Source organism: Lemur catta, chromosome 12 (assembly GCF_020740605.2).
Source record: "Lemur catta isolate mLemCat1 chromosome 12, mLemCat1.pri, whole genome shotgun sequence".
In the NCBI taxonomy this organism is placed as follows: domain Eukaryota; kingdom Metazoa; phylum Chordata; class Mammalia; order Primates; family Lemuridae; genus Lemur; species Lemur catta.
Window position 1 is genome coordinate 19,886,837 of NC_059139.1, and position 17,042 is coordinate 19,903,878.

A 17,042-nucleotide genomic window follows, 5' to 3' on the forward strand; every position below is an offset into this window, starting at 1 on the left:
GGTGTGTTTGGCAGGTTCCACTACAAGAGCTACTCTAGTGTTTTACGACTTAACTTCTCCAGGCTTCAAGAGCCATTACTATATGGAGAGAACCTGAAAAGGCCACAGTGCTACAGAGGACAAGTCAAGGTCCAACAGAAATTCCCGAAAAATGTGCTGACTTTGGCATTATTTTGATGTACATTTGAGACTAGTAAAAGTGCTTGTTTAACCAAAAAAATCAGATATTTTACCTTGTTTTTGCTTGTAACATTGTCAAGGCCACCTGTGAATCTAGCATTCTTCCCCTTCCGGTCCTGCTACGTGTTACTCATAGAACTTCAATATAACGCGCAGAAGGAAGGCACCCAATCGGGCGGAAGGTGTCAGACATGAGCTCTCTCCTCCCCCCGCCCAGCTCTGCCTTCTGTGGCATCACCGGTGAGAAGTGGCACCAGGCAAGCTTTTCTTACAGGCACCATCTCACATTTTTAAGATTAACAAATTAATCACTGGAGAGGTCTTCTCTCTCTCCCTCTCTCTCTCTCTCTCTCTCTCTTTCTCTATCTAGTAAGTGTACGTACACACCCTCAAGGACGTATGTGGCAGCGCTACAGCTGCAACAAGTTGTTTACAACCTCCACATCTATAATTAGATTCATTAATAAATTATGGAATATCCACAACTGGCATACAAAATATGCATTAATATGCAGCCATCAACAATTACATTTCATAAACGAAGATTTCACACTGGAAGATATTCATGATATATTAGTTAAAAAAAAGGCTATGGAAATCGTATGTATGGTATCCTGTTGTTAAAACATACTGGAGTGCATGTGTATACGTGTGTATTTACATGCACAGGTCTGACAGGACATGAAAATTCTCTGGGTGATGGAATCGTGATTCATTTTTCTGCTTATGCTTTCTACTTTTTTCCACAGTATTTTCTAAGAAACATTAGTTTCTTTCTCCTGCTAATGAAAGTAATACATTTTCTAGGTTTTTGACAATGTGTATGTAACATGTCACAGTTACTCAGACAAGAAACACTCCCAGATACCTGCATGGCTCAGTCCTTCTCCTCCTTCTTGTCTTAACTCAGATGATGCCCCTTTAGTGCAAACTCCCCAACCACCCCCGCCCCACATCCCTGCTCTATCTCTCACCATTGACTGACCTACTGAGGGTTCCAGCACTAGCTCCCCAGCGCCCCGAGGAGCCCCAGAGCCTACAACAGTGCCTGACACATAGTAGGCACTCAGTATTTAGCTGCTGAAATAATGAATGAAACACATTTGTTTTACAAAGAAGTTTTGCCTTTATTAATAAGAAACCAGTGATGTTCAGTTTAAAATAACATTTTTTTAAAAAATGTCATGTCTTTTAATGTAATGTCAGCCCTTTACCGCAGGAACCACTTAGAGATGCTGATGAAAGCTACAAACCCCCTTCTTTCCTGCTCCCCACCCCCTCCCAAATCCCAACACACACACACACAAAACTGAATACAATTTCAGGAGGTTCTGAGACTTCCCTGAGGTCTGTCCATAACTTCTTAAAGGTTCCACTGACCCCAGGGTGAGAGCACTTGATCTGAAGTGTCATCTGGATTAAAAATCATGATTTCTCTCCTATTCTAATGATTCAAAGAATATATGTGACTCAGATATCAGTCTTTCCCCTTCCTAAGCCAGTTAAATGTTAAATGGATTTCTTCTACAAAGAACTCACTGCTTAGAGAGGGCTCAGTTCAATATTTGCAGCTGAGAATTTGATAAACATCCAGGTGAAAGCTGAAAACTCTAGTTAACAATCCAGAGATTTCAAAAAGTATAGACATTACTAGAGTGTAGTCAAAATATCTGGTTAAGTGAATTTGTCACTTGTCATTTGAAATTCTGGCGTCACAACCTGAGACAGAGATAGAAAAACAGGATCTATTTCACATAGAATATGCTTTTTGAATTTTATTGTTTAAAGAGCAAAATAATGCACATCCACCAACGTGAAGTTTTCCATTAAAAAGAAGAGAAATCAAATACTTTGCAATAAAGACCATCCAGCTAAAAACAGATCAATAAAACAACAATAGCGATTTGACTTTGTGTTTTATTTCAATGAGCACACTTCATTCATGGTCTGTAGGAAAACTAGGCTAGGTCTCAATGGGTAACAGTCACAGTTATTGAGAAAGTAAATACGCCACCACTTCCGTGCCCTCCTTTATTTCTTTATGTCTTCAGACTCATCTGGCTCTCTCTCTTGATGCTCTCTTTCCCACCTCATTTCTTTTAACTCTTGTCTGTACTTCCGTTCAATGAACCGCTTCTGATGGGCCATCTGGGGAAAGTTATCTGACACAAGGAAATATATCTTATGCTTAATAAAGGATAGCCACAAGTGCAAACAATGATGCAAACTAAATATATACACTACAAGCACATATTCATATGAAATGTGCATAGTCGTATTTTGTGAGGCAAGAGAAAGAAGATTGTTTTCTTCCCTTATTCTTTCATCATTGAGAAACATAATGGAAGTATGGATCAGCACCCATGATTCTAGAGTTCAATATCTGGGGTGAACTTGAATCTAAAAGGCACCAAAACATACAGAAATGTTAAAACATAAGATGTGTGGTTTGGGAATGTTTCCAACCAGGTGCTTTATAGACTTGTTCTCCTAGCAACAAGTGATTTTCAGGGAGAAATTAAAGGATACAGTAAAATGGAGTCATATATTTTTGAAAAGCTAAAATCAAAACCTCCAAACAAATAATGGTATTATCACATCATTATTTACCAAGAAGTTAAGTTTCTGAAAAGCGCAAAAACAGATCAGGTAGACAAAAACAGGCTATAATCTAAGTCATTATGTCTGATAATTAATTCTATTCTTAAAGTTTACTACAGGACGCCCAAACTGTACCTGCAAAAGTAACTCGAGTAGAGAACTTTTACTTGGTTAAAGGAAACGTATCACTCAGTAGTTTTGGTTAATAGAAACACACCAAAGCTGTATTTAGTTTGATATTTGACCCCATGCAACAGTGTTGACACTATGGAAGAAATCTTGATTAAGATTTAGAAATTTTTACAATTCAGTCGTCATTTGTGGTGTAACTTTGGTGTCATAATGAAGTAAGAAATCAAATATGGGATGAGAAAAAGCCATTTTACATACTTAACACACACTTAAACAACAAACAACATTAAGGGGCACATACATGAATAAGAACTACACAAGTTAACTGTTAACAGAGTGGAAAAATGATGCTGTGTTATGAGCCTAACCAGACAAGGGACTGTTCTAGAGAAGAGGTACTACTTCTTCATGTTTCAAACATGAAGAATCCGAGATGTGGGAGAGCCTGGCCTGTTTCGGGGAGAGCAAGTTTGTCTAAGGCTGAAGCGTGAGGAAAGTGGATCTACACAGGCAGTAGCCTTCTGTATTGGTGCTTTCACTTTCTGTGGTTTCATCTACCCGTGGTCAATCACAGCTTGAAAATAGGTGAGTATAGCACAATATGATATTTTGAGTGAGACAAAGAGAGAGAGTGCACAAGCACAAATGCTAATTATTAGTTGCTATTAATCTCCTACTGTGCCTAATTTAGAAATAAAACTTCATTATAGATATGGGTATATCGGGGAAAACATAGCACATACGGGGTTTGGTACTATCCCCGGTTCCAGGCATCCACTGAGGATCAAGTATCTCCCAAGGATAAGGGGGGAGCTACTGTGTAATATACTCCTAAATTCTTTTCCCCCACTTTTTTATATAGTGTGTCATCTTCACCCTGGGTTGGAGAAGGGACAAGGACAGGGTGGTAGGAAAAGCATCTGAAAGACAGGTGGTGAATCAGCAAAGACCTGGAATGTCTGAGAGTCAGTGATTTTAAACAAAAGAGGAACAAGACATCTGTATTTTAGAAATAAAACAGTAATAAAATCAATTCCCTAAATGATATTAAATTGATCCCTCATATAGTATATAAATCACAGGTTTCAAATATAATTAATTTTTAAAAAATAAATAAATCCCGACAAGTTGTCTGTAAACTAATTTGTAAAGCAAGTTTCTACAAAATGAACCCTATTTCCTTAGTAAATTCTACTGTAAAATTGAATTTGCATTTTTAAAAAAACCCTACAACTCAGCTCTAACTATTGACAAACTTTTAGAATATTATCTTTATAGCTTTTCTTCTATGAAGTTATACTACATACATACACAATGTAAATGTGCACATATATTACCTAGACATATGAACATTTAAAACCATTCCCCTATCCACTCTTACACTGCGTAAGTACAGTATAGGTATATATTTATGGGTGTACTTTTTTCATTTATTCTAGTATAAGCATTTTCCCATATCATTAGTTTTCAACAATATTATTTTAATGGCTTTAAAATATTACAACATTTGGATATAGGTAGGGTTGGTAAACTACTACCCCCAGACCAAATACAGCTCTCTACTTGTTTTTGTAAATAAAAGTTTTAATAGCACCCAGACACACCCATTAGTCTGCATACTATCTATGCCAGTGGGCTCCAATGGCAGAGTTGAATAATTATGACAGAGACTGCATGGCCTGGGAAGCCTAAAATACTTATCATCTGGCCCTTTACAGAAAATGTTTGCCAGTCCCTGGGATAACCTATAATTTGCTAAACATTTCTCTACTGTTAAACAGGCAGGTTTTTTTTTTCTATTATAAATCAAGCTGTCACAATTATCATAGTATATGAACCTTAGTTCATAACTCCAATTATTTCCTTAGGTTTGATTCCCAGAAATGAAATCTCTGGATCAAAACGCAAAATGCATCGACTCCTTTAAGGACTTGATACCTAATGCCAAATTGCTTTCCAGCAGTTTAAACAATTCACTTGTCTCAGAACAGGTGATCTCTCCTGTACTGTTTTATAGCTGAAAACAAACGAAACGTCCAAAGATAACCTTTAACAATTTATAACTAGAAAATAGAATCTCACTTTTATTTCAATATGTGATGTTGCATTTATGTACATACAATGGATGAAAAAGTTCCCAACAGTCAACTGAAAACTCTCAATGAAGATTTCATGGACACTGGACCCTGGCAGCACTAACTTCTGCCCACACTAACTAACCTCGCTGCCCCCAAACAGGAAGCTATTGTCTGCTGATTTCCACTTGGCTCGGGGCCCTCTTGTCTTTCCTGGAATCTCTCCCACGGCTGAGAATCTGGGCCTCTTCACTTTTAGCTTCCCGTACTTTGCTTTCTCCCACCTCATTTAGCTGGGTACTCGAAGCATAATAGAATTGGACTGTCATTTTGTGCCCACAGGTTCTACTGTGCAGCACAATAGACCTCATAAGAAAAATCCCTTGCACTTAAGCCTTCAATTTACAAAAGACTATGCAGTTTCCTACAAGTTCAATTATGTAATTAAGTTTCTTCAACCCAGGCATCCCATTCTTGGGAATCTATTCCACAGAACTAAAAGCAGCAATATAGAGAGAGATTTATTGTTGATAATGCTTTAAAAAAAAAAAAAAAACAACAGAAACTGGAAATAAAGTGTCCATCAATAACAAAAAAAAAAAAAAACTGAATAAAATACAGCACACCCATAGCAGGAAATATTATGCAGCCATTAAGAAAGAATGAATTATAGCCATTTTCTATGACCTGCAGGGCTGCCTATGACCTATTACTGAGCAAAAAAAGAAAGATGCACAGAAGTATGTAAATAACATCCCATTTAACAAAACAACAGTTGAAAACTAAAAAGAAAAAAATCTTCACATGTATATGTCTATGTTATAAGATTTTCTAAGTATAGCAAAATACATGGAAGGAAACACAGTAGATTGTACGCACAGATTACTGGGCTGAGAGTAGGACTCTATGCAGAAAAGGAAAATGAAAGTCAAAAAGCACTTGGGAATACTTTTATTTTTAAATTATAAGCCCATTTTATCTATATCTTACATTCTACTATACTCTGTGTGGAGAATAATTATGAAGAAAACAAGATCACATTTTATCAGTACTTACCATTTTTTAACTTCCTTATTTTCTTTCCATAAAACAGTCATTACATTATGAACATATAATTATAGAAAAAGAGATAAGCTTACATTTTTCAAGCGCATCCATTGCTGCTCCCATTTCTGCTTGCTGAATACTATTAAACAAAATAAAGAAAAAGCACACTTTAATTTAAAGGTTTTTTCCCCCCCTCAAAAACACAAGGTATGGCTACAAATTATTCAGGCTAAATTTCACGTTTGGGGCTTAGAATTTCATCTGATTACTTCATATACTGAATTACACAGATAGGCACATACACAAGAGCATGCAGAAATGTCATTTGTTCGCACAAAGCCTGTTTAAGTTATTCATTCCACATTTTTAATATTCCAATAAAATGCCTTCCATTTTTATCAGGTCTGAAGCATTTCTTACTTAAGTTTGAATGCCTTCAATATCAAGTTTAAAGAGGAAAAGAAAAAAAAATATATAGATAGACAGGATTCAAATCATTTTTCAGTTTAAGATATAGACTGGAGAGTTCAGAGAAAGGTGATAATATACATAATTCTTTTTACCTGAAGATGTCAGAATTTCCACAAAGCATAAGTGAATGGCGGTAAGAAATCAAATGTCTAACGGCTATGTCGTATGACAAGACACATCTGACCTGTCTAGCTTACATCATGTGCACAGTGTTGGGTGACTAAAACTGGGCAGACGTTACCTGTGCACTAGGTAATGCAGTTTTCTCAAGGTAGCCAAAGCCCCACGTACAATGGCATTCCAACCATCCAAGGCCAATTCTCAAATTTGGGGCTTGGCATGGTGGGGACATTAATCCTTGGGATTCACTTTGCTATTACTCTCGAACACTCTATACTCTAAGTTAAAAAAGACAGACTGCAGAGTTTGGAAATACCAACTAGGGACTGCTCAGACACACAGGATGCCCATTTGAACAAACTAATATTCTCCTCATACCTTGGTCCTTTCCCACAGCCTATTCTTTCTCCTTTGAAATAAACAGCCACGGTGTAGGTTCTCGCATGGGATGGGCCCACCGTCTGCAGAGTCCTGAAGGGGGAAGGAAAGAACAATAATCATGATAAAGTGTTATTTGTTATGGCTACTAAGTAATTATGAGAAAAATCATGTACTTACTGCCTAGAGGAAGGTAAAATAACAAGAAACATGAAAATGGCAGAAAAATACCACAGGTAAATTTTTAATCTGCTAATCTGACAGAGATTTTGAAGTAGAAAATTTTTAAAATTCTGCACTGTGTTTTTATATTTTTCCCCAAAGTAATATAAATAGCATCTAAAGGCTCACAGTGAAGTATAAAATATTTTTAAACAATTTCTAAGTGTGCATATTTTAAGTATCATAAAATTCACAAACTTTTATTGTGAAAAGTTAACAGCTTCAGTCTGTTTATTATTTTTTAGTGCTAATCACAGCCCCATACAATAAATATTTGGGTAATACACCTCAAGCCACACCTGAATAGTTTTATGGATTCTTTCTAATGTCTGGTATCTTATCAAAAAGATCAGAAAATGTATTTAATTTCTGAAACATCTGAGATAATTTCAAAAGTGTGCTGTAATGCCAAGTACACAACACAATCGCCAAAAAACAAAGCTCCAGGTACTCTGGATTTTAATGACATGGTGCAGATTTCAAATGCAGTAAAACTGATAACTTCATGGAAAAGGGAAATTAAAAGTAGCCAACAAAGATAATGGAATGAACACAGTAATTTTGAAAAAACTATGTAAAACAACCCTATCATCTTGATAAAAAAGAACAAACTCATCTTGTACTTTCATTTGGGGGATTTATGAGAAGGGAACATAGTAATTTCCTTTGTGTTTATATACTCCACAGGATAAAAGTGCCCGGGTGGCTTCTTTAAGGTAGTGCTCATTATAGTAATCATGCCTGTGCCATGAAAAGTTTATCATCCTCATTTTATTTATTGAACTTTAATTATCACTTTGATGAGGAAATACTTTGAGCCTTTCATATAATACAGTTTGGATATTCATTATGCTTATTAGGCCCATATTAAAGTGATATTTCTAAACATTTGGGTTTTCTTCCCAATAAATAAAGGAAACATTGTTTAGCAGTGACAGCTTCTTGGCACAATTTATAGTAGCCTGCTGTGGGGTGATTCAACTTTCCCTTGGCCTCAGTTTTTCTTTTAGCAAAAAAGCCTATAAAGTGTTGTGACTATTAAACAAAAACATAAAAAAGGATTTAAAATTCCCAACTGCTACTCTTATGTTTTTCCTTGAGTATTTTGAAAGGGGGCTTTGATTCCACATGGAACAAATAAATGCGTGTGCTTGCAACCAGGTATGTGCATAGACGGGCGGTAAAACAGTACTGAAACCAAATCTTTAAACATCCTTAAAATCACAATACCTTGAGATGCAACCAACCTATTTTAATAGTCCTTTCGTTCTGTAATTCCTCCTTGAAACTACCTTCTGAGTGTCTCAAAATAATTACTCTACTTCAGAGCCAAACCTCCTGTTTTCATCAAAATGGTTGTTACATGATGTAGCGACCCAATACACCTACATTCCTTTTGAATGACTTTGGCTACTACTCAAAGGATAAGGATATTCAAAAGCACATGGCAGCTTTTGGTACACATTCTCAGAAGAAAACTTCCAAATATGCGAGTAACAGCAGCAGTGAGCAACTGTCCTGCTTCTTACTGTGACCCCCTGAGGGGTACAGCACATCTGTCAGGCAACAGAGACAGGCCAACAGGGGTTTGAGGGAAAGTACAGCGAGGCATCTGAGTATGGCCAGAAGTAAGCAGACTCCATCTTCCGATCTGGATACACAGCCCAGCAGAGGTTACCACAAGAAAACAAATATAAATATGTATATAAAACTATTTAATCCCAATTTCCTTATCTTGATCTCATAATCTTAGTATGTCTTCCTACCAGACAGTAGTTCACAGAGAATTTTAGAAATGGCAAAAAGCATAGAGATAATCGAGTGGGACTCACTTATTTATGGCCCACAGTCACACTGACAGGAAGTCTCGATCCTGGCTCTTGTCCTGATTACCCCACAATGATTATTTTTTCCTTAAATGGAAAACCAACCCCACACAAGCTGGATCCAATGGCTTGTGGGCAGCAAGTACTCACTTGTACAGAGGAATGTCTGGCTCTTTTCCTTCTGTCCTAAGTGTCAAGCAACACTGCTGAAGCTGAGATTTGGGGTCATTCCAGTCTTGATTCAAAATAAACTCCTGTGGTAAGTCCCAAAAAAATATTTAGTAGTGCGTTCTGTAATTACCAAACATAAAGCATACACTAATTTAAACTTTACATGAGCTTACTTTTAATCGTGGAAAGAAACAGACATTCATGAAAGTATGGACATATTCCAAATCCTTATCAATGTACAGTGCTGCAATAAATGCTGAAAAAAAGAACATTTTAAAATAAACCACAATTCATTGCCATTTAGCAGACAGATTAAGAGACCCAGATTTTTAAGCAACATTTTAATAAGATTTTCAACTTCCAGGCCCTCTTTAATTTTTAGCATTATCATTTCGTCTTTCTTCAAACCAAACAAGACTCTACTCTCTATCATTAATATCAGAAGCAACAACATAGATGTGTAAGATGCAAATCATAAAGTACAAAGACCAAATTACATTTAACTAAGGGCTAAATGAATAGCTAGTCAAAAAGATACACAAAATGCTGCTGCATAGCAGGGAAAGAATGTTATCTGGGAACACTACCGTGTTAACATCAAACAAATCAAAACACAACTTGCAGATCAGATATGATACCAGAATAGCTACATCCTTGGGTCTTGCCATTCTCAACACCAATCTTGACTCCTCAAGATTGTTAAATTTCATAAACAGAAACAGGACAATTTATAGATTCAATCTGCCCAAATAGAGAAAAACTTAATACTGGGCTTAATGACAATATAACAATCTATCCAATTTTTCATTAATAAATGGTGACCCACAAGATGATGTCATTAAAAAGTACCTTAACCAAGTAAATAAATTGTGCATTTTAAAAGGAATTAAAAATAGCTATGATTGAGCTAAAAAAAAATGCCAGTGAGACTGCTCTCTCAACTTAATTTTTATGTAATTTTCATCTCTAAATTACTTCTCTTTAGTTGAAAAAGTTCTTTTAAGTTCCTCAGTCAGATTGCCTTTGCACTTTGTAAATGAGCTGGTTTTGCATGGTAGACTTTGATATTTGAATATAATTCCAATTGTCAAAAATACCCTAACATTAAAAAAAAGTTCTAAGACCCAGTGAATGGCCCACTTATTTTGAAGTAACATCAAAAACAATACAATTATGTGTATAATCCTTTAGTTAGCTATAATAGGATTATTTACAGTGCTACCAGACCATATCAGAAACTGCAAAAGATGACATTTGTCCACAGAGCTTTGTGCTCATTCAAAACAATGGATAATAGTTTTCGTATATAGTGAATAAATTGCCCTTCTTTCTTCTGTGCCCTTACATGAAGGCTGCTGGGTGGCAAAAAAGCTATGATCCACAACTACAAATCTTCATATTCTGTTATTCTTTCACACAAAGAGATGTACTGGCCGAGTGCTGGGTGGGGAATGGGGTACCACTGAACATAGATTGAACATAAAATTCATTATTCACATGTAATTCCAAATTATTCTCATTCAGACAAGCTTTGGCAAAACACAAAAATAATAATTAAAATAGAAAAGAGGTTTCTTTAGGCAGAAAATAATATTAAATAATAACAAGAAGGAGGATAAATAGTAGCTGATTGGATTTCAACTTTGAACCTGCAGATAGAAAGAAAAGCTTTACTCTGTACGACTCACATTCCAAAAGGTCTGCCAAGGTCTTGGTGCGGAGGGCCACAGGCCTCTTGGTTTTGTCGTTGGTTATTGCATACTCCTGCATGCCCAGCTCCTCTGCCACCTTGGCTTGAGTCCTGTTATTCACCAAAGAGCTTCGTAACAGCTGGCCAAAAGGAATTGGGGTACACTTAGAAACCATCTCACTTTTGGTCTCTCTTGCTTCTGTGTTGGACCCAACACGCCTGATCTCACTGACAGGGACACCAAGGTAAGTGATGGCCTAGGTCCTCAACCATTACCCTCAGACAACAGTGACACACTCCATACACTGCTAGAGCTTCTTAATAACTTACTCTGCTCTGCTATCCTGGATTTTACCTAAATGCCACTTAAACAGCTCATTTACTTCTTCAGTAGCAGTGGGGCAGGGTTGGGGAAGATGCTATAATATGATTAAAGGTCATAGCGTCTTCAAGTTTAATGCTACTAAATGAAGAAGAATTAGAAGTTTTAAAAATCAATTTTATTGAAGTATAATTTACATTCAATAAAATGCACCCATTTTAAGTGTATATAGTTAGATGAGTTTTAAAAACCATATATACTTCTATTACTCCAAATTTCCTGAACTCCTCTGCAATCAACCCTCTCCAACCCCCAACCAGGCAAACCTGGCCTGCTTTCTGTATATTAGTTTTAAAGAAACATGTTTTTAAAGTGTAAAATAAGCTTCATGTTTAATGGCATTGGTGCTAATTTTGATATTACAGGATTTAGGGAAGTGATGTTTAGTAAGTATTATGGAAAAGATTTAGATTATTTTATTTTTATTTCAAAGATTTGTATTATCTATCTTGAGTCTTAGTCTTTCATGCTGCTACCCTTTATTTTTAATCAAATTAAAATATAATTTCCATATTTTAACTTCAGGAATTCAAAACAAAAATTTCTACTAGGATACAAAGACAGGAACTCACCAAACAAAAATTGAACATAATTAGCCCCGATCTCTAAGATTTGGGGAAATGATGCACCTAAAACTACAACTTTTCCTACAATAGATATAACAAATTCTTGGTCTATTAAAAAACTTCCTGCTAAGAAACATTCCTGAAAACAGGGAAGAGGAGCAGGAAGCAGCTGTGAGTTGTGCTGGTGCTGTACCCCTGCTGTTCCACATCGCACTTTGTTTATTAGATTCAAGTTTTATGCTCTGTGGCTCTACCACGTCAACAGAGCTTATGAAAATCAAGATTTATTCTCAATGTCTGATATTGAATCCTTGACAATAGATAAATAAGAAACAATATGTTCTTAATTTGTCTGACAATGATTCATGAAGCAGAAATATAACTTGATCTCCATAAGCCATGCCTGCTGTTGAATTTTAGACTATTACTCTTTGCCTGTCTCTGCTTCCTTCCTCCTCCTGTTTCCCTCTTAACTTTTCTTCCATATAGTGTTTCACTAAAACCAATATCCACAGAGGAGCTCAAAATTTAAAAAGCTTAGCATATAACATTAATAGAAAACCCAACTAATAGGGAGCCCACCAGCCTAATATCTTATAATTATGGAATAAGTGAACTAGAAGGGATATATCTTTTTTGGTTTGTATTTCAAAGGGGCAGGGGGCATGGGCAGGGCAGTTCTTAAAGCAGAGGCTGCCGGTGAATAGCAGGGCTATTTTGGGAATATGGCCACGCTGAGCAAGTTGGGTCCTCTATAAATACATGCTTTCGGTGTGGGCAGAAAACTCTTTAGGCTGTGTAGATGGAGCATTCAAGCCTCAAACCAACAAGCCCAATGCACACATGTGCACACACACATTATGATACATCACTGGTTACCAGCCCCAGCTGCCACCTCCCTTGTCAGGGCTCCTCACTCAGTGTTGTACAGTAACGCTGTCTGACAGGGAAGGAGGAAAGCAGTACGGATGGAAACAGAAATGCTTCCAGTTCTATTTAAGACAAGCCCTGACAGGTCTTAAAACAGCAGGGTGGCCAGTAGAAAGTGAAATCTGTAAGTTCTTGCCAAAATCCTAGTGCCTACACCAAGAGTCAGTGGGGGAGAAGGAAGCTATAAATCACCCATATTTTTGTAGTCAGTTTAAATTTAGAAGATGAGTTGAAAAGAGATAAGACCTTGCTCTCTACCTAGACAAGGAAGCCTGAATGGCAGTTCTTTAAATGACAACTTTCATCCTTGTCCTCTGCTGAACTCTATTTCATAATGACTCATGTGATTTGCCAAAGAATGAGATCCAGGGGGGATCAGCAAGGAAGAAAACCTTCTGAAGTTATGGCAGTGCAGCACACCAGTGGCAGAGGCAGATTACATGCCGGGCCCTGCACTGACAGCTAAAGATCCCGAGAGGATCAACGTCCTGTTGCTGTCCTTGCGAACTGACACCCTCCTGAGAAGCCACACTCACACTGGCCACTGCACTACACGGTGGTGGCTGCAGTGCTTGCACAGAGACCACAGGTGCACACTGGCCCGGGAAGGCCTCCTGGAGAGCTAACTCTTGAGTAAAGAAAGGTGTTTCAGGGGCTCATCAACCTGGATATAACAGCAGAATCATAAGGTGCTTCTCAGACACTGGTGTCCAGGCTTTTCCAAAGACCAAGGAATTAGCATTTCTGGAGATGTAACTTGGACACGTGCTTTTTGAAAAAATTCATGTAGGTAGATTCTGATGAACATAGAATCAGAACTGAAAAAGACTGAGTCAGCCAGTGGGAGAAAGGTGGGAAAGGGTTTCTAGGAGAGGAGAGAACAGCTATGGCAAATGCAAGGGGCCATGGCACAGCAAGGTAACTGTGGGTGGACCTAGAGGAGAAATCGGAGCCAAGTGAGGGAGAACTGACGCAGGCAAGGCTGGCAGGTAAAGTCTAGACTTTCCTATAAGAGATGAGGAATCTCAAAAGGTGTCAAATGGGGGCAGTGGACAGGTAATTTCTTTTTTGGAGACAGGGTCTTGCTCTGTTGCCAGGGCTAAAGTGCATAGCTCATCATAGCTCACTGTAACTTCAAACTCCTGGACTCAAGCAATCCTCCAGCCTCAGCCTCCCAAGTAGCTGGGAATACAGGAGCCTCCCACCACACCCAGCTAATTTTTCTATTTTTTGTAGACACAGGGTCTCACTATGTTATTCAGACTGGTCTCAGACTCCTAGCCTCAAGTGATCGTCCCGCCTGGCCTCCCAAAGTGCTGGTATTACAGGCATGAGCCACTGCACCTGGCCAAGGTAATTTTTTTATTTTGGAAAGATCATTTTGGTGGAAGGATTTAAATGGGGCAAGACATTAAGTTGGAAAGCCCGCAGATGTTGATGTTATAAATTACTATTTTACAAAGAGGAAATACCTATTTTTATTTTTTAGTAGAAATCCAGAAAACCCACATTAAGCACCCAATTAACCCTGAAACAGTTATCAAACTATTTTGCAAACAATGCCTTGTGTCAGATACAGTAGTAAAAAGGCAAAAGATGTGGCACTGAGCTGCCTGGGTTCAAATTGTGGCTCCAGCACTTCCTAGCTAAGTGACCTTGCAGAAGTTATTAAATCTCTTGATCCTCAGTTTCCTCATCCATAAAATGGATAGAGTAGTACTTCCCTTACAGGGTTGTTAGGAGAACTAGAATGAACAATATATAATCTAATTACAGTGACTGGTACATAATAAAGACACCAGAAATGTTAGCTGCTGTTGTTATCCACAATAGGAACATCATTATAAGGTAAGATAAGTTTGCTCTTCAGTTACAGGGAAAGGGCTCAAGAAAATTCTAGGAATTCCTGTGGATTTGTATTCAATGCAAAATGTTCTGGATACCTATCTACTCACTGTCTTCAAAGCTCTCCGTTTTATAAGGTGCTAACCTGTCCTTAACAATTTTTTTAATCTCCCCCCAAAAAGCAAAGTTTAATTTGAAATCATCAGAAATGATGAAAAAAGCTATAATTAGGGCTCTCTGTAAACCTGAGAAAAGGATTACTGAGCCGCTGGTGCAATGTCAGGGACCAGCAGAAATATCCCAAATCTCAAATTCTGGTTTTAAGAATCCAGGATGTTTTCTATTGTCTCAGCATAGCAGTCTTTCACAATCACTTTAAACTTAAATCTTCATAAGAAAAAGGTTTATTGGTTTAAATCAAACATACTCATCGGCATTCTTCCTTTTCACTTCCCTGTTCACTCTTGATTTTAAAGAGAAAAAAACCACAGTTGTGGGAACAAGCTACCAAAGAGGGCCACCTAGTGTAAAATAAGTAGACTGTGATTTATTATTTTGAGGGCTTTAATATAAGAACATGGGGTGAAAGCAGAAGATACTATTAAAAATGACAGTGATGTGCCACACAGGTCTATTATACCAAAAGTGGCAGCCAGATGGTCCCTATTTCCCGTGGTAACTAAAGAAAAGGTACACAAATGCTAGCAGGCAGAATACAGGTCAGATACAAAGAGCCAAATTATGTCAGTGACAGAGAAATCCTCAAACAGGAGGCTTTGGAAACCTATCTTCTCAAAAAGATCTTTTAGATAAAATACCAGTTTGTCTGAATGATTTATGCTCAGTGCTGTCTGAAGGCAGCAGGGCAGGATTAGATCACTGTTCTCGAGCTTTTTATTGGTAATCCTTGCTCTCTTTCTCTTTATCCCAAATCACGCCTCTAAAAACAAACTTCTACTGGCCAGTGTGTGGCACCGTTGGCTACAGTGCCTTGCACACAGTAGGCACGGGGATTAGCAACCACTTTTAGCATACTGTAAAGGCTAAGAGAGAAGCACTACACAGTGGAAAAACTCCGGTGGCTTAAAATTTGCAGGTGTCACGAGACAGGCATTCTGACCTGAGTAAATGCTTTCTTTGGGGTGTTCTCACTACTTACCCTGACCCTACTGTATAGGCTCATTCTAAAAAGCAAAACCTTCAGTGTATCAAATAGAATCTGCTCCTTCTATATCCCAATTCAAACTCAGCTATCCTAGAACAATTCTTTTTTTTTTAACCCTCATCCTCTATGTGATGGTGTTTTTTTGTTTGTTTTATCTTAGAACAATTCTATAAGCCTAACATTCCTTCCCAAGTAGGTCTTTTTGAATATACAATTTACAGAACAGAATGTTTTTCACCACCAGCATTCAAAACTTGAAAACCATGGTTACATTTGCTCAATTGTCCTTATTCCCTGTAAAACGACTATGCAAGGGAATGACTCAAAGCTAACTAATGCCTCCCAATGTGAACTACTGTAGCTGTGTGTGCCTTAATCACAATAATGAATCATTTGCCATCCCCTCCCCAATGCAACTGCAATAAGTATTCTCTAAAAATTTTAAATAAATTTTAATCCTGAGACATTTATAAGTTTTCAGCTTCTTCCCTTATACAAATAACACCATGCCACTTCTTTCCAGTGCCACTTCCTCTTCCCTCTGAATATGACTTAGCTGCCTGCAAAACTGGCACTCTTATTTATTTACCAAATATGTATTAAGAGCCTGCCATATGCCAGGCACTGCTGGGCACACAGTGATGAACAAAAGCATGCTCTCCTAGAACTCCTAGTGTAGTGGGGCAGGCAAACTGACATAAGTGGCATGAAGGAAAAGAACACAGAATTTTGATGGGGGTGGGGGTCAGGAAGTTCCCCTGCATCCAGAGTCATGCTAGAATTAACATCTAACAGAAGAACAGGACACACCAGGCAGATGACAGTAAGGGATAGAAGCAGAATGGTTTCCAGTTGGAAGAACAACATATGGAAAGGCCTGTTGGCAGGAGGGCATATGGAGAAACACAAAGCAGGATGGTGCAGAGTGAGAAGAACTTGTGGCTTGAGGCTGGGCAGGAAGGCAAGGCCAGGCCACCCAGGGCCTTGCCTGTTCTTTAGTCACTATCCGAAGAACAACTGAGGAGTGTTAAGCTGGGATACGATGATCATTCATCCAAAGCACACTTGCTGAATGCCAACACCCCAGGAACTCCCCAAAGACTCAGGGAATCAAGAATGAAGAAAACAGACAAAAACCCTTGCTTTCATGGAGTTTACGCTCTGATGGGAGAAGACAGATAGTAAACAAGTAAAATATACACATGCTAAGGAGAAAATGGAGATGAGGTTGCAGGCTGAGG

At 37.9% G+C, this 17,042-nt stretch overlaps 1 protein-coding gene across 5 annotated transcripts in view; it reads right to left on the reverse strand.

Annotated features, from left to right (window-relative positions):
- Window positions 1–2,079: 2,079 nt before the first annotated feature.
- The window catches only part of DROSHA (drosha ribonuclease III), a 105,346-nt gene continuing 90,383 nt past the window's right edge, over window positions 2,080–17,042 (reverse strand). For all 5 annotated transcript variants that reach the window (XM_045566537.1, XM_045566540.1, XM_045566541.1 and 2 more), the window contains 6 exons: window positions 10,912–11,053; window positions 9,397–9,479; window positions 9,203–9,306; window positions 7,005–7,097; window positions 6,128–6,174; window positions 2,080–2,342 (listed from right to left, as the gene is read on the reverse strand). In XM_045566537.1, the coding sequence (XP_045422493.1) occupies window positions 2,212–2,342; window positions 6,128–6,174; window positions 7,005–7,097; window positions 9,203–9,306; window positions 9,397–9,479; window positions 10,912–11,053 (600 nt within the window). In that variant the 3' untranslated portion in view covers window positions 2,080–2,211. The remainder of the gene's footprint in view (window positions 2,343–6,127; window positions 6,175–7,004; window positions 7,098–9,202; window positions 9,307–9,396; window positions 9,480–10,911; window positions 11,054–17,042) is intronic.